This window comes from Amphiprion ocellaris, chromosome 18, assembly GCF_022539595.1.
Source record: "Amphiprion ocellaris isolate individual 3 ecotype Okinawa chromosome 18, ASM2253959v1, whole genome shotgun sequence".
In the NCBI taxonomy this organism is placed as follows: domain Eukaryota; kingdom Metazoa; phylum Chordata; class Actinopteri; family Pomacentridae; genus Amphiprion; species Amphiprion ocellaris.
The window spans coordinates 25895476-25914869 of NC_072783.1; the positions used below are offsets into that span (position 1 = coordinate 25895476).

The window sequence follows — 19394 nt, forward strand, 5'->3', positions numbered from 1 at the left end:
AATCAAGAAGAGTGAAGGCAATTATTATGGTAGCATGACGAATTTGAATGAAGGTGTGGTTTGTCATCATGATTTCGGACCTCCACAGATCCAAACCAAGAATCAGCAGGTCAAGCTGAAGTGGAGAGTCCAGCCAGACGGGAACATTTTCCACATCAAAGAGACGAAGAAAATCATTGAGGGATATTGATCATGGCATAAAGGGGACCTGCCACTGTATAAAATTATCTGCACTGCCGAACAGGACATTTACTCCTGAACATCTGTGTGCACTTTCGCTGTACTCATAAAAATAATCCAGCTTAAGGGGACGACGCAGTCAGTAAAATCATCAGACATAAAGCTAGAATTAGTTGGGAGTCATAGCCTGTTAGAACCAAGATAAAAAGCCTCACATATTTTAGAAGACAGCACACATCGTTTGTGCTTAAGGGATATGCTTTCTGACACATTTGGCAAATATTTATCAAGTCAGTTACTTCTGCAGTTTTTACAAGCTGCACTCAGCATGCAAGTGATATTTATCTGATATTGTACTATTTTTGTGATTAGGTTCATTTTATTTCTTCTTTTTCAGATTGTCTTTAATGTGTTTTTTTTTCTGTCGGTGTGCTGCGTTCTTTTGCAGAAAAATTGCATTGATAAATCCAAGCTTGTAGGTGTTTTCTAAAAGGAGAACTCTACTGACACATCACAGTCTGCTCAGAGGTGTTGGAGACTATTACCGCATATGTGATTTAGATAAGTATGAGCTGCAGAGTTCAAGTTTGGAAACAATCAATGAAAAAGAAAAAACATATTTTATACTTGGACTATAGAGATACAAAGCAGTGAGCCTATCGCCCCTCTGCAGTCTGCTGCTCATCTCTGCTCCAGGCTAAAGGTTCAAAGCTACAATTGCAGCTACACTGTAAATCATTGCAAGTTTATTCAACAAAACATAAGCTCTCTGCTGCCTTCAAAACGTGACTTAGCTGCACTCTGCTTGATTAGTTCATAGTCATCTTTTGTGTTGTGAAATTGTTTGAAAAAACAAATTTAGTAAAACTACAAAATGGCATTGAATGAACTAGTCACATAGATAATAGGTAGAGATTTGCCTTTGTTTTACATTTTCTAAGGGTTTATTCTGTATCTAATGTTGAAGAGTCAAAGCCTAAGCTGTTGAACCTTTCTGTTTTTACGAGTTGATACAAAGACAATCTGTGAGTCTGCTCCGGATTACAGTGAAATATTATGTTATAATATTATATTATAAACAGAAACCATAACTTAAAGCAAGTTTACACTGTGTCTATTTTCTCAAACTACAAAAAAAGAAAAATCTAGTTAGTTTTAACCCTTTAACAATGCATATATGAGTTTTGCTTTTTATAATATATATAGAGAATATACAGAAGAAAGTTTTAAAAATCAATTTCGGTCTTTCTAAACAGTGACTGTGAGTGCCATGGAGGACTCTTTCAAGGCAATAAAAACAAACACTCTTGGCTTGTTTTCTTTAAGAATGTCTTTATGGTTCCCCTAATATTGCATTAAAAAGGCTCACAAAAGCAATATAATGAGACAAGCTGATCTGATCTGGAGTGACAACAAAAGAAGGCAGCAGCCAGTGGAGAATAAAAGGAATCCGTGTCACTGTATCACACTTAACATCTATTCCACATCTGTCCTGCAGCGCTGCTTGTGACTGTATAATTGCACATGTTCATAAATATAAGTTGCATTGTTATAGTGTTTGTTTTTTACACAGTGGTAAGATAAGAATAAAAAAATAAAAAACGGACTTATGGCAGCGAAATAACTGGAGTTACTACAGTTGTAGACTTACTGAGATTGAATTGCCTACTGACCATAACAAAGAAAACTGACCAACAATATTTGTATGTAGTTTGAATATGTCTGAAAAAACATGGTGAGTAAGTTGGCACTAAATGTAATACCTGTCAGACAGGAATTAAATTAATTGAGTCAGGTAACTGCACTGCATATATAAACAGCCCGGCACTCTCAGCACAGCATTACAATCATGTATGTAAAAAGCAGATTTATACATATTGAGTAAACACTGAGAAGTCACAGACCTCCAAGATTTTAAAATACCCGGTGTCACGGTAACAGTAATGTTGCATTCAGATGGTAGAAAATGAAATCTTCTCTAAAGTCCTGTATGTTTCCTCTCCAAGCTAGTGCTTTCATGATCAAGACACTTATAACTGCATTTTCTAAACAAATCCAACAACAGCTGCACAAAGAGTGGCTTCCTTAATAGTGTGAAAACGTACTGCACTTGAAATTGTATTAAATTATTCCCTGCAGTAAGGTGACGTTAGGATTTTCTATCCTAACGTTGACTGGTGCAATACATGTAGAATGTTTTCTAATAATCAAATTCAAACAATAGTTCAAACTCTGACAACAATGACTTTCTCATTAATTGTTTTAGATTATATTTTTTGAAATGATTTGACTGTTAAAATTAAACCAATAACTGCATCCACTTCTTACTCCTTCCACACACCCATCACACAGCTAATATAAACACACAAATGTAAAAACATTGCCTCTGTTGCTATCAGTTTTCCCCTGGAGCTCATTATGAAAACCATCTGCTTGGCATGAGCAACAAAAGCCTGCCGTCTCTTCACTTTAGAATGAAACATATATGTTGGCACACCTTCCCTTCAGCATCCTTTTCCTCTGACCAAGTATTTACTGGTCTTTCTTGACTTCAGGTCGACTCTCTTCCGGTTTGCTGGGCTCTTTCTGGTTGGGGCCCAGCAGCTGTATAAGATCATGCAGGGCTTTTCTGATCTGATCGCCAAACTTATGGGCATCCTAGAAAGGAGACACAAAACAGAGGATGTGGAGATGCATATGTCTGGAAGAAACTGTGCTTTTTACAAAATTCTGCTCTCATTTGTCTAAATAACTGCAAAGATAATATTCAAATACCCTTATTCCCTCAGGGTATCAAATATGTTGTTGTTGTTATGGTTGGTTTATTTTAAAACTTTTAAGTATTGGATCAGTATCAGTGATCAGTATTGATTCAAACAAAATCCCCCAAATCACCTCCAACTCTTGTCTACCTCTGCAAAAAAACTACAGGAATAGTAATCATCAAACTTTAAAACACATCTCAAAGGGATAGTTCAATTCTAGAATGTGATATTTAGAATAGTTCCACGGCTTTACTTTACCACAGGGAAGTGAAACTGTTATATCACCTCTTCAAAGCTACCACATTGCGTTTGCGGATCGCAGGACTTGTTGTATCACTGGTGTTTTAATATGAGACAACTGGTCCGAACTAACTTGTTAAGATACCAGTAACAATAACAGTTCAACAGACAAACTAAAAGACTGAGACAGCAACTCTTAAAGTTCAATAAATTGACTGTTTTTGTTAATGACATTTGGTGGCTTTGAAGAGAGTAATGTAACAATATTAGTTCCTCATTGGTAAACCCGTGAAAAAAATTTAATATAGCATACACTTAAACACATATTTATTTTTCAGGTGACTAAAATATGTTTTGTTGGTGACCCGTTCCCCAGCAGTTTATTGCTTAACTTCTGTGCCAGTACTTCTGCCTGCTTCTCCAGACTGGGGGTTGTGATTTACCGGCAGTAATACGCTGACTATGTATAAGCACCTCATACAAACCATCCATTCAGTTACAGGAAATACACACATCTGCTTTTTAACCACAAATTTGAAAAACAGTGTAAAACACTCTTTACTTATGCAATGAATTTCTGCTATGATGAACTCACAGTGTCTGGACACGAGTGTTTGCACGAGATGTGGAAGTTAATCATGTTATCTCCCAATATGCAGTAGGACACCCCATAACCGTCATCAGCCACCTGAAAAAGACACAGAGACACAATATTCACACTCTTGGCTGCTTAATGAATATCAGAAGCACCTGTGCTGCAACTACTAAATGGGACACTTGTGATGGAGTAAAAAATTATTCTAAGAGCAGCTGTAACTGTATGTATAAAATAGAGTTTATAGTTTGGCTTTGGTTTTGACTTAAACACTTTCATGATTGTGTGTTTGAAACATTGGTGGCAATACTGACTGGTCCAAAGCCCCCTCCACAGGAGATGTACTCTGGGTGGTTGACCATGTCAAACAGCTCCACCTGCTGGACTGGAGTCTGGCTTGTTGACAGCCTCCACGGCTCAGACAGCACCTGAAACAGCCACAAGATCAGTTTGTTAAGGTCACCCATCTAATAGAGAGACTAATATATTTAGAGCTGGACGCTTTGATATGAATAAAGTGATAAAACCTCTTTCAAGAAAGGAGACTCCACTCCGAGGTATTTGGACACCACGTAGAGGCAGAAGAGGTGTCTGTCGATGCCACCTCCAGTCATAGCCATACGGTATAGCTGCTGGTGCTTTTCTGACGCTGCACGGAACAAACGCCTGCACACATCTGCTGCCTGATGGAGAACGGCATGAATGTCAAGACTGCTCGGCGTAGCACGTGTTAAAAAGAGGCAATATGTGATTTATTTGAGGAAACCAGCAATCGGACATCATCATTTGTAGTGCGGACGTAATCCTGTAGTTGTTTTGTTTTGAGTTACTGCAATGTACACCATCTAAGTTGTCCTCAAAAAGTAAAGAAACTGAGAGACAGTGTCCATATTCTCACCTCTCCACCCTCCAGCGCTCGGACAAAGGCACTACTCTCATTGGTGCAGGAGCGAACAGTCTCGGTCCTGCCCTCCCTGAACAGACGGGTCATGGAGGCTTCGTATGTCAAACAGAATGTCCTCCGTTCCTGGAGTGCAAAAAAATAAATAAAATAAAATAACACATAATAAAAACCTGAAACTAACAGGTTATACTGAACACATGTCCAAATTTGATGTATTTGTGCCTGTAGACTACGTGTTTGATTTAAACTGAAGTTAAAGAGCCAACTTGGAGCTTCAGGGTTTCACATCCAAAATTTTTGAACAGTGCTGGAATTGCAGTTCTGCTTAACCCTGAATGCCAAAGCTGCAAGCAGGTCTAAAAGGCATGTTCATTTTTTAAAAACTGCCAAAATTACATCCATTTATCAGAGCTGGAAACTGTAAAAACAGAAAGAATCATCAGATTTGACATTTTTCGACGCTTTTCTACTACTGATTTATGACGTGTCATTCTGTCAGGAACAAATCTAATCTTAAAATTGTGATATTTCATCAAAATCATTTTATCCTACATGTTGCATTTAAAATTTTACCAAAAATGAATCACTCACTCTGACCACAATTTGTTAAAAAAAAAAAAAAAAAAAAGGCAAAACTGCTTGGGGTTTAGAGGGCTAAATGCAGTCATTATTCATGTGTTCTGCTTCAGTGAGAGTCTCACCCTGTAGTAAGCCAACTGAAGAGCCATCTGAACGAAGGCATCTGGACTGACTCGACACTTCTTGACCTTCCCTTTGCCGAAGTCTCGGAAGGAGAAAACATGGAAGTCCACGTCATCAGCGAGGGCCTGGGCCACTGCCAGGGACTGAGAGATCTGCTCCTCACACTGAGACAGACACATCCAAGCAGCCAACATCAACAGGACTGAGACACCTCTAACCACAGCAGTGTTTTTTTAAAGAAATAAGCCACACTTGAATACCTGCGTCAGATAATGAGTCCCCTTTCAGCATATTTACGTTACATAAATACGACTGGTCAACTCCTACGTTTGCCACTTTGCAAAATCATCATGTGAACTATTCTAGGTTTGACGACTACAAAACTACGGTGCACAGAGGACAACGCTTGTACATCTTGCTTGCTGCTATGTTTGTGATGATAGTGACGTTTGAATTAATGACGAACCTCTGAAGGGATTTCCCAGTTCAGCTTCTGTGGCCGCGGCAGTGACGAATCCACGTCTCCTTTGCAGTGACCCTCTGCGTTGTAACCGAGCTGGAAGCTGTCGGTGGCCAGAGTGTACTGGAAACACACAACACTTAAAAGTAATCTTCTCAGAATCAGATGACAATACTGCACACAACCTACGTTTCCTTCGTATTCCTTACCTCCCATAAGTGTGCCAACACTGGCGCATCAGCCCACGAGTGCTCTGCATTTATACCATTCTTTCCATTCTTGTAGTAAACAACTGAAAAGGACTTGTCAAACCACCTGCACGACAGTGACAGGACAATATAGGGAAAGTTCTGACAAGTGGCATGTTCACAAGACTGGCTTACTGTAACATTACCTGTCATAACATTTCCCATGCAACAAGGACTTGGCATAGTGATCTAAACTAGATGCCGGGTCATCTCCCATCATGCCCTGCTCGTCATCATCCAGGGTCACAAAAAAGGCGGCTCTTTCAATACAGTCCAGAGAGCGTTTATTGACCCCACTGCTGAAATACTTGGTCCTGGCTTTAGCCCATGGTATTCTGGAAAACATTTGAGCAAAAAATGACAACATTACATTAGTGATGCAGTGTGTTGTATGGGCGAAGCGATTTAAAGACAAACGCCTCATCAAACTGACCTGTCTCCAGCAGTTAGGGCTCCGAGTTTGGCCTCTCCTTTGGAGGGAGGCGAAGAGTCATCGAGGATCCTCTGAATTTGGAATTCGATCTCCCTCGGAGACAGAAGTCTGCCGGCCTGGTACACCTTGAGACGAAAGTAGCGACCTCTGTGGTACACCGCTACGTAGTCACTGTCCTGCCAGTGATGCACAGTGTCTTTGGACATAAAATGAAGGGAGAAAATTTGAAGGGGGGGGCAAAGTGTAAATACTTTTTAAATTAAGTTCAAGAAATGATTTAGTGTGCAACTTAGAGAAGAAAACAAAAGGGAATCTGAGAATGCAGATGAGAGCAAGGTGCTAATAAAGACCATGTCAAAGAAACACAAATGCATAAGAGATGATGGACTTTTATGTCTTACTGGCACAGGTTTTTCCTCACATTTCTCTACCAATTTTTAAGCCTGGAATTCATTAAAAAATAAACTGCATCAGCATCATACACCTGTGTTGACAAAATTATGTAATAAAAAGAGCTAAACGTCAGCACTCTTCAAACACTCTTAAAATAAATCCAAGCAACTTGTAACATTTTGTGACCAGAAATCTGTCTGTGTGAAAACAGAAAAAGTTCCCTTCAGAAAAAAGGTAAACAACGATTCCTGAGATAGTTTCACAAAATCTGGCACATCCCTTTGAACAACAGGACCAGAATAAAAGTAGGTGTCATGTGGACTTAGATGGTAGTGATGTCACCTTTGGCATCTCAATCTGTTCTATAAATCAAATCAAAAAGACTACAAAGCTGAACGATCATGGTCACATCTATATGCAAATGCTTGACACAGTTGACTTGACTAAATTTGAATGAAGTCTACAGAAAAAGACTCTTCAACACAGCTCTATAGAATAGTTTTGTGTTGAACAAGCCTAAGCACACCTGTGACAGTGAAGTTTTATTTAACAAATGCAGAAACGGAGACACACTGTGGGATATTTGAGTAACGATCAGTGCTGCAATCTATCGAAAAAATAACTATCAAGATATTAGGTCGTTAATATCACAGGTGAGGAAGAGTTGCTGTGTTTGAGGCATTGATTTTCTTTCTTTCTTACACACAATAAAGACGTTCAGCACATTACTTATACTGATCTAATACTACAGTTGGCCAGCAGTGTAAGAATACAAATACTACCTGTTAGTGTTCCAGGGATTCGACAAGTGTCAAACATCCGCTCAAACTGATAGGAACAGCAAGGAACTGCAGACCTCAACAACCACTGAGTGGGAAAAAGAAGGACGGGCCGGTGCAAAAACAAACACAGGAAAGTACAGGAAAGCAAGAGAGGAAATAAACAAAGTGCCGGGATGAAACACAAAAGGGACAAAGGGAGAGAAGAAGGAAAGATGAGAAAACAAAATGTGTGGGCAGAAGAAAATAGATGTTAGTTAAACACAGACCCTTTCCAGAAACCCAGACAGACCTGAGACGAGACCAGCAGGCGAGAGGAGGCAGATGAGAGATGGCAGGATGAGCTGTACAGCAGACACACTGTGACTCAGTGAATCACAGACGCCTCGCTTGAACCGCACACAAACACATACAGCTCTCACTTTCACACAATTCTGTATTCGACAAACTCTGGAGGGTTCAGACACCTTCAGTATGCCTCATCTTCACTGACTGAGTGGTGTGGTAGCAACGCTCACTACGAAGGCAGAAACTGGGGCGTTTAACTGCTTATGTTCAGACACTATCATCCACCATACGTCTGCACTGTGTGTGTCTATGTGTGTGTCCAAGTCAGTCTCTTTACCGGTCTCCTCTCCAGGAATGCGTGTGGTGTTGAATATCCTCTCACATTGAGCTGCACACAGAGGAATAGCAATGCCGGGTATACGACTCTGGGAAACGGAGAGGAGAAGGCGAAGGCGAGGGCATGGGGAGAGGGATGGAAAAGGGCAGCAGACAAAATGCAGAGTCAAGCAAAAGAAAAAAGGCAGGGGGGTGTTTTTAAGAGAGTGAGAGGAAAAGAGGAAGGCAAATGAAAAGAAATCAAGGAAGCAAAAGAGAGATTGAAGGGGGAGCAAAAGGAAGGGGTGAGAGATGAGCGTGGTATGAGAACACAAGGGAAATGTCTTCACAAAAACATGATGATGATGGATGGATGGATGGATGGATGGATGGATGGATGGATGGATGGATGGATGGATGGATGGATGGATGGATGGATGGATGGATGTCACACAGTCAAATCACAATCACAACACATACCGATGGCCTCATACATCCAGCATAACATAGACATTATTTAGCAGTAATATAATACATTGAGGTCCCACACTGAAATATCCCAACATCTCAAAATGTGAGACAGGTCATCTGTTGCCAAGACTGAAGCACGGGTGGACCGGTGGCTGAACTCACAGGCTTAATCTCTTCTCTGTTGAGTTTGCGGCGGTACAGGAAGAATGCGTGGATGCTGTTGCCTGCTCTGGCTGCCTGGATGGGAGTTGGAGTCACATATAAGAAGTCCTGGAGAGAGAACAGCAGATATGAGATGTCACAGAGAGTAAACGCAGAAGTGATTATCGGAGCCGAGAATCGACCAAACACCTAATTTATATCATTTGACAGATTGTAATGAACCATAACAACATTTCTCTGCTCTATGTGCAAAACAACCAGCTGATGACAACAAAATCTTTATGTATGTGCACTCTCTCACCATGTAATTAAAACTAATGCAGTTGTCTGTCCACTATAATAATGCTAGCTAATCCAAAGAGACAGCTACACCCTGCTACTTTAGAAATCTTTTAGAGATAAAATAAATACAGTGAGATTTTCCTACCATGCCATAGTAGTTACTGTTAACCATAATTGGGCTTCGTCCTCGTAGATACACATATTCCTCCCACCAGTCGCTAACCTAAAACATATTAAAAAAACCAGCGAGAAAGTGAGAAAGCTTATATTGCAGCCAAGCGGCAGTCGCATCAATCACATATTCACACAGGATAAATAATTCAAAGCACAAAAACTCACAAAGATATACATTGTTAATGGAATTTTAGATTTTCTGTCAGTCGCTGTGCTTTGGACATTTAAGTAGCTGCACTTAACCAGGGCATTGTGGATAACCACTTACATAGTTTGCGGCCCAGAGAGCTTTGAGTTTGAGGTACCACTGCAGGCGGTTACCAAGATTGCTCTCAAACTCTGCAGCCAGCTTGGTCATGCGTTCATACTCTGTATCATCCATCAGTGGGCGTACTGAATCCAAATACTAAGAAGAAAAAAACACAGAAATATCAAAGGTTTGCAAATCAATTAATTAACAAAAACCCAAAGTTGGTAATGTGAATACTACAACCAAATCTCTACCCCGCTCCTCTGTTGAATAACTCTCACTTTAGAGCTATAGCTGGCTAATATTTTTTTTACTAATTATCAGGCAGATAAACAACTCAGACAATAAGTGATGATTGTGAGAAAACATCCATCTGTTTTACAGTCGGTAAGCTGCATGTTGTCATTTCCGCTGCTTCATGTGACATCTCACCCTCTTGACTGTGTCCTTGACGGTGGGCACAGGGAGGTTTGGCAATGAACCCTGGTAGCTGTAGAGCAGAGGCTTCCTGCCAGAAAAGATCCGCACCAGAGCCTGGCAAAGACACACAAACATATGCACACTCAAACTGTAAAACGGGAAACGTCTATGAGACATGAAATTTCTGGTTTTATTATTTCACCAGCTAATTTATGAAAAAATCATATCATGTACTTGTATTTTATTTCAGTGAGGATGCATTTTACGATAGACGGACGGACGGACGGACGGACGGACGGACAGACAGACAGACAGACAGACAGATAGACAGATAGACAGATAGATAGATAGACTACCGACTACCTAAGAACACCTCTGCATTTTCACATCTTTGAACTTGCTCAACCTAATGGAGACTAATAGGTTGAACTTATTTAGCATCAACTCACAGTCAGCCTGAAAAAAACTGGCATTGTGTCAAAGAGTTTGTCAGTGTGGCTTTTATTTTGCTTAAACAGATGGCCAAAAAGTCAAGTGTAAACTTTGCAAACAGAAGTTTGCATATCACAGCTTAGCAACCAAGATGGCATACCATCTAAAAACAGTCGACTAATTTGTTTGTGTCACATTCCTGAGCTGGGATCCCCGGCTGATACAGTTCTATTTTCAGAAATCAAATAAATGTGATCAAGTGCTCTGATTCTATTGTTAGCATTTGAGGATAAAATAGCTAGCTTAAAAATATTTAATTTTCTGCAAATCCTACATTTTCAAGTTTTATATTATTCATCTAGGGTAATAACTCTAACAGGCAGAAGGCATTCAGTGCACTATGGTCATTTTTTCCCCTGCAACCACTTAACTGGTTCAAGACTCAGTAGTATTTCAGTCGACCCTTTTCTTCAGTTGACTACAACCCTTGTTAGTTAACAGTGGCACATGGAAAAAGTTAGGAAAAGTACTGACCACCCAGACTTTGGTGGTGGTGGACATCTTGCCGTGCTGCTCAAACATCCAGCGGTGGTAAGAAAGGAGCTGCTTGAGGCACAAACGCATGGTGAAGATGAGCAAGAGCCACAGCATGGTGCTGAAGAGCACCGCTGACACCACAGCCTGGCACTGCGTACTCATCGACTGGCTGGAAAATACAGGGAAATATGGTGAGCAAAATGACAATAAAAAAGGGCAAATAGAAGACATCAAAAAGATAAGAAGTAATAGTACAACAGATTGAGATGTTGCCATGAAGAGGGAAGGTAGAGACTTGTAATAATAAATTACTAAAGTTGTTTCTACATAGTGGACAGTAAGTACATCAATTCAAGTACTGTACTTTAGTACAAATTTTAGGTGCTTGTACTTCCATTTTATGCTACCTTATACCACCACTTCACAACATTTCAAAGTAAAATGCTGTATTTTCTACTCGACAATTATCTGACAGATTTACTTTCTTTCAAGATGAGGATTTAACACAGTGCATAAAATAACAAGATTTTAAAATACAACACGTTGTTGAGGACTGAACCACTAGTTTCCAATCATTTTGGTTTCTGAAGTCTCTCAAAAAGCAGTATTCAGTCAGGGTCACATTTTAGATGTTTCTGAGCGGTTACTACTCCCTCTAAACTTCTCAAATAGTTTTATTTCAATAGATATACAAATGATCTGACATCTCAACAAAAACCTATATAGGTATTTTACATATTTATTTTTGTGGCAAGCTGCGTTGAAGAACGGCACTGAAGAAATGCTATCTGCCTTTAATGCACTCTGCAACTGGCAGATGCTTTTATTTTGACCCACATGAAAAGCGCTACTATGTAAAATGTGGCAGGAAGTCATCAAACTCACTACACTTCACACTCACAGTGCTGACAACATAACATTGAACCAAACTATCTAGGCTGACTAAACCACAAAAACATAATAAAACACAAACACTAATACCGCTGTAACACCAATAGAAACCACAATAATGACATGTAAACCACCAACACTCTGAACTCCCATGGTGCACTGCAGCACAACAGTTCAGTCATAGCAACTGGCTCTGCGATCACTACATTAGTTTAATTATTTTGCAGTAAAATAAGCATTTTCTAACCTAAAAAAATTAAAGCAATATCAAAAATGTATAAAAAAGTAAAAATTAAAACATATTAGTTCAGGTGGAACCAAACAGGTGACCATTCTCAGGTAGAACCGAACAGGTGTGCGTTCTCAGGTGATCAGTGCAGGTGTCCGTCTTTCCTTTATCCGTGACAACATACAGAAAATAAAGAACGACACAAAGACTCTGGTAAAATGGGAGGGGCTAGGGGCTGAGTGATGATGGTCTGGCCTCTGATTGGCTCCCGCGGCAGCTCCTTTGATGCATTCTTACTTTAATTAAACAAAGGATCCGAATACTTTTTGAAATACTGCTGTGTCTCAAACTACGGAAAACAAAAATAAATCTGTTAGGGTGAACCTGCAAATGTCTGGTGAATCCAAACATTTGCCTCTACCATTTCTGAGAGTAATGAGAAGTGTTACCTGACTGGCAGGTGCTCCTGTATCTTGGCTATGAGTCCCATGGAGGGGTCAGAGCGAGTGTACATAGTAGCCAGGATGGCTATCACCACAAAGAGCCAGGACGAAGGACTAGCAGGATATACCCCTGTTATCACACTGTTCTGTTCATGGGAGAGAGGACACATTCATTTAAATGTCATTCTTCCTGTCTCCCAGTCAATACACTGACATGTACTGTGATAAAACAATAAAAAGGCAATAAATTACATGTAAAAGCTCAATTCTGAATGTTCTGTTTGCGTTTAGCTCAGTGCTGGACATCAACCTCATGCGAGTATAAAATGTTTATACAAAAACATTACTGCTTGACTGCACTGAGTGACATGAGTGATGGAAAGTAGCATCAAAATGAGTATTTATTAGCATTTATTATTGATTGATGGTGAAGCCGACACATTATGATGGCAAAGACCTCACTGACAGATACACAACATTTTAAATTGTATGTTATTTGTAATTTAAAGACCACAGTTCAGAGACTACCTTAAAACTTTTAAAAGACAACTGTTGCATTTAGCTTGCTTCAATTTCTACAAAAGGTGTAATGACACAAATATTTGTACTGTAAACAGGCCTTTCTGTTCAGTATGCATGTGTACACAGACCAACTGGAGCTCTACTGTCATTAAAGTTTGCGGTTTGTAAACATGACAGTTTCTCAGTTAACCACAGTGATGTTAGACAAAGATAGGCAGACTGTATGAAAGCTACATGCCGGTATTTTCAGCTGCGATAAGGTATGTAGCTTGTTCTACGTGACAATGTGAGTATCAATAGTACAAGAAAAAAAAGTGAGCGTTGTGCAAACTGGGCTCTAATTCAGACCGGGTGAAAGCGCTAACAAACGCCATAGGTGTTTTAAAAGCAGCAGATATACGACTGCACTCACACGAGTTTTAAATACATGCTGAAAATAATCGAGCCCCATTGCAAAGTTCTCTCGCATCTACATTTCAGATTTCCTGTCTGAAATGTAGATGAGAAGCAAACACAACCCATAGTTGTCCACAACTCATCCAAAGCATCTGCTGTTGACCAGAAGTACAATACAACACAGTTAATTTTCTAAATGCTGCACCTTCATTCATTTATATTTCTGCTTATTTAAGGGAATATTTCTTTGATTTACTTTTGTAAATTTCACATTTTTTAAGGTACGATGCAGCCAGTTGTAGCAGTATTAACAGACCATTTTAAGAAAGACACAACCATAGACTGTTGAGTCAGCCAGTGTTTAGTTAAAAAAGGGGAAAAACAAGTAAAAAAGCAGCATAATGTGTATTTCTTGTTTTCGCTGCACCAAAAACGTATAACATATGTGTGTACTGTCACTCCCCTCCTGTCTACAAACTTACACCTTAAAACTTGAAAACTAAGTAAAATAAGCAGTAATTCAACACTAAAATCGTAAAATGCAGAGGCAAATAGAAGAAAGGAAAGGAAAGATCCCTCAGCATGTATCTGTGGCACAGGTCCAAGTGTTAACATACAGAGATGGGGAAAAGCAGTAAAAACAAGGAGGAGGAACACCATAAGCGAGGCTGTGGTTATTACAGATGGTTTTGGTAGACAGGCGAAGCAAAAGCAAACAAAGCAGGGTTGAGATACCTTGAGTCTGATGATACGTTTCTTCCAGGAACGCACACCAGAGAGGTAGATCTCAGTGAGGGCCTGGTGGGACAGCTGCAGATCGATGCCATCTGGGGTGACCGTGAACTGGAAGGCCACCGCCTGGTGGGCTTCTGCCATGTTGACTTCACACGATGAGACGACCTGAAGTGGAGGCATAGTGAAAGAGAGGAAAGGTTTGCTTCAACTGGCAATTTAAAAGAGTCAGCCAACAGCCTAAAGCACAGGAACTGAACAAGCTGCTTTCAAAAAAGTTGCACCTAATCCATATATGGAGAAACCAGTGAAAATGGAAATCATGCACAAATATTTAACATCTTCAGTGATGGTTGCTAACATCTGAATAAAACTCACACAGAGGACAAACATATTTAAATTTCTTGTGTGGATTTTTGACAATACAAATATGCAGGATTTGCATACAAGCTTCACATGACTGTGAATGACTTATTAAAAGTCTTCCTTAAATACATTTTCTGTAACAAAAGCAAATTATATCATCTGCATGACCATGAATCTTAGCTTAACTGCTATTACTTTGATGTTCATTTCCATTTGTGGGAGAAAAAAACAACACAAAACACTTGTGACAATACCTTGACTATGACATGTTGCTATCCCCAGGGCAGATTACAACGAAGGGCACATGGGCAGCTGTTTTTCTATACCATGAATTGACCCACTTCATAACAGGCTGACGAGAACTGCATGCAAGCCATCAACAAGAAAAAAAACACATGCAAACAATATGAAAAGCTCACAGCGACATGCCTTATGCTTTGCGAACTGTGATCACATTTCTTGCAGCAGCTGATGGGAGTCTGAGCCCTGAAGGTGGGAGCAAATGCTGGGAAGGGACGTACAGATGATTCATCAAACTGATGATGAATTGCAAAATGTGCACTTGTATGCCCACATCCATCAAATGCATAAGCATTTTTAAGAAAAGCTCAAAAGGAGCACATTATTTATGATTCCTTTTAAATGCTAAGTCAGCTTGGAATTGATAGAGTTTGATGGGAAAGCGCTGAATGGCTGCTGATGTGATTGGGTCTTTTTGTTTAAGGCAATTACTGCTTCTCTTCACAAAGAGAATTGATTTTCCTCCACAAATAGGCTATGGATAATGCCCCGAGGTTCAGTCACTGTGACACTGGACTGCACCCCTGCAGAGGCTACATCTGCTCTTATTGTGTATCTAAAAATGGCAAAAACACACACACACACACAATTTCCTCATCGTCCCCAGGTCCCATTGGGGTTCTGATCTTCATGTCAGATCAGGCAGATAAAGCTCTGAGTTAAATTCCACCCTTAGTTACTTCAGCCCCTTTCTTTCAGTGCCAACACACACACAACACACCTGCTCAGTTTAGCTTTGACCACGTACACAATGGAAGAGCCCTTATTGTGACATGCTGGTCCCTCAAGAGGTTATCAAGATCGCTTTGATGATTAAACGTTCTGTGAGCCCAATCTACACTGATAATCCTTTGCATCTCTGCAACTTTGATTCCAATTCACTAAGAGTTCACCTCTCTTTAGCAGTTTTATTTTAAAGAAAGACTGCCCTAGTGGAATATTTGCTAAAGCTACAGGTATCATTTATAAGACTGATAGATAAGGAGATAGTCGGCTATGCATGGTAAAGTAAAAACAACTCACACAACCGCTTATTTTGATATGCTCGATATAGGAAAAAAAACTTGTGGTCTTTGGAAATGTACCAGACAGTAAACACAGCAGATCAACATTAGACAGTAGTTTCACAGGAGGAACAGAGGAAGGCAGGGCTTGTGTAAACTAAGTAAGAGGTAAACACAAGTGAGGAATATTGACCACTAGAGTGTCAGGAGAATATATGAAGTGTGGATGAGCATAAGAATATCCAATGCACGGGGCTGCACAGTAGCTCACCTAGCAGAGCGCACACACCAAAAGTCTGAATCATTAACATCTCTCTCCAGTCATTAAACTCCTAAAAAGTCACTTGTAAATTTAGATGTTTTTTCCCTGTGAATCTAATCATTGTATGCATGTTTAAAGCTTGTATGAAAATTCCACTGAACATCTGTTTTGCAGCATTTTCACGTGAAGGAATATAACCAGTTGCGACAGAATAACTGAGCGGATAAACAAAGAGTTAAGAGTTACTGGACCATGCAGCATCAGGTGTATTCTCGGTGTTTCAGGAAGCTCTGCCTTATCTCATCTTATCTTGACAAGGCTTTCCCTGCTTGTTTACCTGATAAGGAACAAAGAAAAATGGAAAATAACGTGATGTGCACCTCCAATAACAGTAACAATTAACAGTGATGTTGCTGTTAACCTGTGTCCATGCTCACACTGTTGCAGCAATCACAGCAAATAAGAAACAAAACACTGCCATATTTCAGCACAGCTAGTACTGCATCTTTTATGTTATTTTCATGTTTGACTCCACTAAAAACTCACAGATATCCAGCACAATCCAAATCACTGACAAACAGTAATAGTCAAGGCTGGCTGCTGTGGACATTGGTGGACGTTCTCATTTCAAGCTGATAGCATTGTCAGACAAAGCTAATTTGAAGAATGATAAAGACAATAAAGTAATCCATTTTAATTATCCCTCCTATCCTATACTACTTTTAATTAATTCTCAGACGTGATCACTATCACTGGCTCTCTTAAATTAGGTTTTACAACACTAAGGGCTTTATGTAACAGTAATGGTAATCTCTCACAAGCCTGACATCCACTGTAGTAGAAAATTCATCTTTGTCCGACTTTATGGCGCTTTGAGATCAGAGAAGCTTTCAACTGGTTTATGGAAAAAGTTTATAACTCTGTCATGGACAGTTATATATTCTCCATCACTGGAGGAATACAAGGGTGAACACAGGTAAGTCAACACAGCCTAAGCTTGCACAAGTCACTCATAAACCAAACAATGTAGCATGTATTATTATGCTGAGTAGTAAATCCTTCACACACAGACATTTCAAGTACAGACAAAGTTTGCATAAAACCCTGTACGCTATTCATTGCCAGGCAGGGCTGTGCATGTTACTGCATTACACAAGGAGAAAACGTAGGGGTGGAAGTAGCTAATGTGTAAACTCCATTGGAACATTTAACCATTGATTATTTAGGGCATATGGCAGAACATAATGTCAACAAACACAGCAAACAACTGTGGAGACACTATGTACAGCACACAGGATTCTACAACAGGGGTTGTTATAGCTAGCTAGCACAATTTTAAAACAAACAAAAAAATAAGCACGAAGATATGTATTGTTCAGTCATGACACAAGATAAAATTTGATTCAGCAGCAGAACTCAGCTACATATTGGGTTCTTCACCTCGACGTATTGTTGATTTATTTTACAACTGAGAGCTAATGCTAGCTGTCATGCTCCACTGACAGCTGGTGAATGTTAATTAACGCTAGCTGACGTTTAAACAAACCAGAGCAGGTCTGAATGTGAGCGCTAGCTGCCGCTGCTAGTGCTGGTTAGCCCAGCGCCCAGCCCAGTGTGTAGTCAGCGACACACAAACAGAGCGTTGACGCTCCGGCGGAGAGGCGACCGTTAGTGTGCTCACTTCAACGCAACACTTCACCGTCAGCAGCCCGTTAACGAACCTGTTGTTGTTTACGACGCCGAAATCTCCAGAATCCAGAAAAGCAGGAACCGACTGTGAACTTCTGACGTCGCTCGGGCTCCCGGTGTCTGCTTCTGTAGCGTCGGTAGACCCTCCTCCTCCACCTCTTCCTCCCCCTCTTCCTCCTCCCGACTGTACTAGTGATGCTCACATGGATGAGCTGATGCTGCCTTCAGAGGCCGTCGGAAATCAAACAACCGTGCGAAGGTAGCGATGCCTGAGGGCGAAGGTGTGATACTGGGCCCAGAAGTAGGGTAGACCCGGAGTAAGTTACCCCTCCACCACAATTGCCCCTTCTGGCCACTAGATATTTCAAGTACAGGTCTTTTCTTAGATGCTAGAAGCTATGCTAATCTTTAAAATAGCTGTATTAGAATCATCTTGCTGATCTAAAGATGGCTGCTTTGGGGCTAGTTGATGTAGATATTTTACAAAAGTCAAATGGAGACTTATCTATTAATTTCAACCCAAACTAATTTTAAAAACCAAATCCTGTGATATGTGAAAGTGTGAAAGTTATCTAACATTTTTGCTGCTGTCAAAGTAGTAGCAACACAAAAAAAGAGAGAAAAAGTTAATAAATAATGAGTTTTTATTCATCAAAATGACACGCTTATAAATAATGAAATCTTGAATTTTATTCATTTTGATCAGGGTCAAACCTTTAGTGCGTGTTGTTTAAAACATTTTTTTTAGCAGGACTGGGATCAGTACTGGTGCCAGGCCGCTTTTATAGAAATGGTCAAGCTGAGACCATTACTCACACTGTGGTGCCACAGAAACTGATGTCTTCTAATTTTTTTTGTTTCAATTTGGAAAACTGCTTGAGACAAAAAAGTCACATCAGTCTGTGTATCTGTAAGGGAACAGTGGTTATGGAAAAACGATTCTGCAATAAAGTTTTGCCAAACAAAATAGTAGTTTGTAGTTTTAACTCCAGTTTTATGAATGTAGCATTATGGTGGGCTTCACTATTTTAGTTTGTGTAGCTGAGGGTGGCCAGACTTCAGTATGTCTACCTCTTAGCTCTGCCACTGACTAGGTGACTTGTGACGCAAAAAAATAGGATTGTCCTAATTCCAACTCAAGGATTCAGGTTGGATTTCAGGAAAAAAATATAATAAAACATTTAAATGAAAAAAAACCAGAAACTTGTGAATATTCTTTATTTTCTCCAGCAATGGACATTTCGCCTCTTTAGGAATTTGGTTTCTGTTTTCTCTCTGCTGTTGTTTTTCTCTCCATTTCATCCTCACCCCAACTGGTTGATACAGATCACCACCTCACTGATCTGTTTTTTTTTTCCTCCCAGAGTCACCAAAGAGCTGTTTAAAGGCGATCTTTAAATGTGTTGGGTTTCTCTCTATATTATATTGTAAGGTCTTCGCCTTATGTGCAGCACCTTGAGTTGACTTATGTTGTGAACTTGCGCAGTGTATTTGTAAATAGTGTATGTTTGTATTTATTTGTTGTGGGTC

At 39.9% G+C, this 19394-nt stretch overlaps 2 protein-coding genes across 6 annotated transcripts in view; one reads left to right on the forward strand and one right to left on the reverse strand.

Annotated features, from left to right (window-relative positions):
• Positions 1-1761, forward strand: part of LOC111584609 (secretory phospholipase A2 receptor-like) — a 3729-nt gene extending 1968 nt beyond the window's left edge. The window contains exon 3 of the mRNA XM_055004354.1: positions 89-1761. The gene's annotated coding sequence lies outside the window, so the exon portion shown is untranslated. The remainder of the gene's footprint in view (positions 1-88) is intronic.
• On the reverse strand, positions 1493-18051 carry LOC111584601 (carnitine O-palmitoyltransferase 1, liver isoform-like). Of its 5 annotated transcripts, none has more exons than XM_055004435.1 (20): positions 17897-18037; positions 16422-16512; positions 14247-14411; positions 12600-12739; positions 11028-11199; positions 10074-10175; positions 9660-9797; positions 9363-9440; positions 8936-9043; positions 7703-7787; positions 6528-6723; positions 6241-6429; positions 6056-6161; positions 5853-5969; positions 5386-5550; positions 4679-4807; positions 4308-4463; positions 4095-4208; positions 3781-3873; positions 1493-2838 (listed from the first exon to the last, which is right to left on the reverse strand). In XM_055004435.1, the coding sequence occupies exons 2-20, from the start codon at positions 16434-16436 to the stop codon at positions 2713-2715; spliced, it is 2394 nt and encodes a 797-aa protein (XP_054860410.1). In that variant the 5' UTR covers positions 16437-16512; positions 17897-18037; the 3' UTR covers positions 1493-2712. The 5 variants fall into 5 exon arrangements, with proteins under 5 accessions (XP_054860410.1, XP_054860411.1, XP_054860409.1 ...); XM_055004436.1 differs by lacking the exon at positions 7703-7787 and adding an exon at positions 8325-8412 and having other exon boundaries at positions 16427-16512; positions 17897-18036; XM_055004434.1 differs by lacking the exon at positions 7703-7787 and adding an exon at positions 8325-8412 and having other exon boundaries at positions 17897-18036.
• Between the last annotated feature and the right edge of the window lie 1343 nt (positions 18052-19394).

Excerpts from the sequence above, each read along its gene's own strand:
- LOC111584601 (XM_055004434.1), bottom strand. Across the intron at positions 12,740-14,246 it reads AACGTATCATCAGACTCAAG|AACAGTGTGATAACAGGGGT; the intron begins GTATCTCAACCC and ends TCCCATGAACAG. Across the intron at positions 6,724-8,324 it reads CATTCCTGGAGAGGAGACCG|ACACTGTGCATCACTGGCAG; the intron begins GTAAAGAGACTG and ends TTATGTCCAAAG.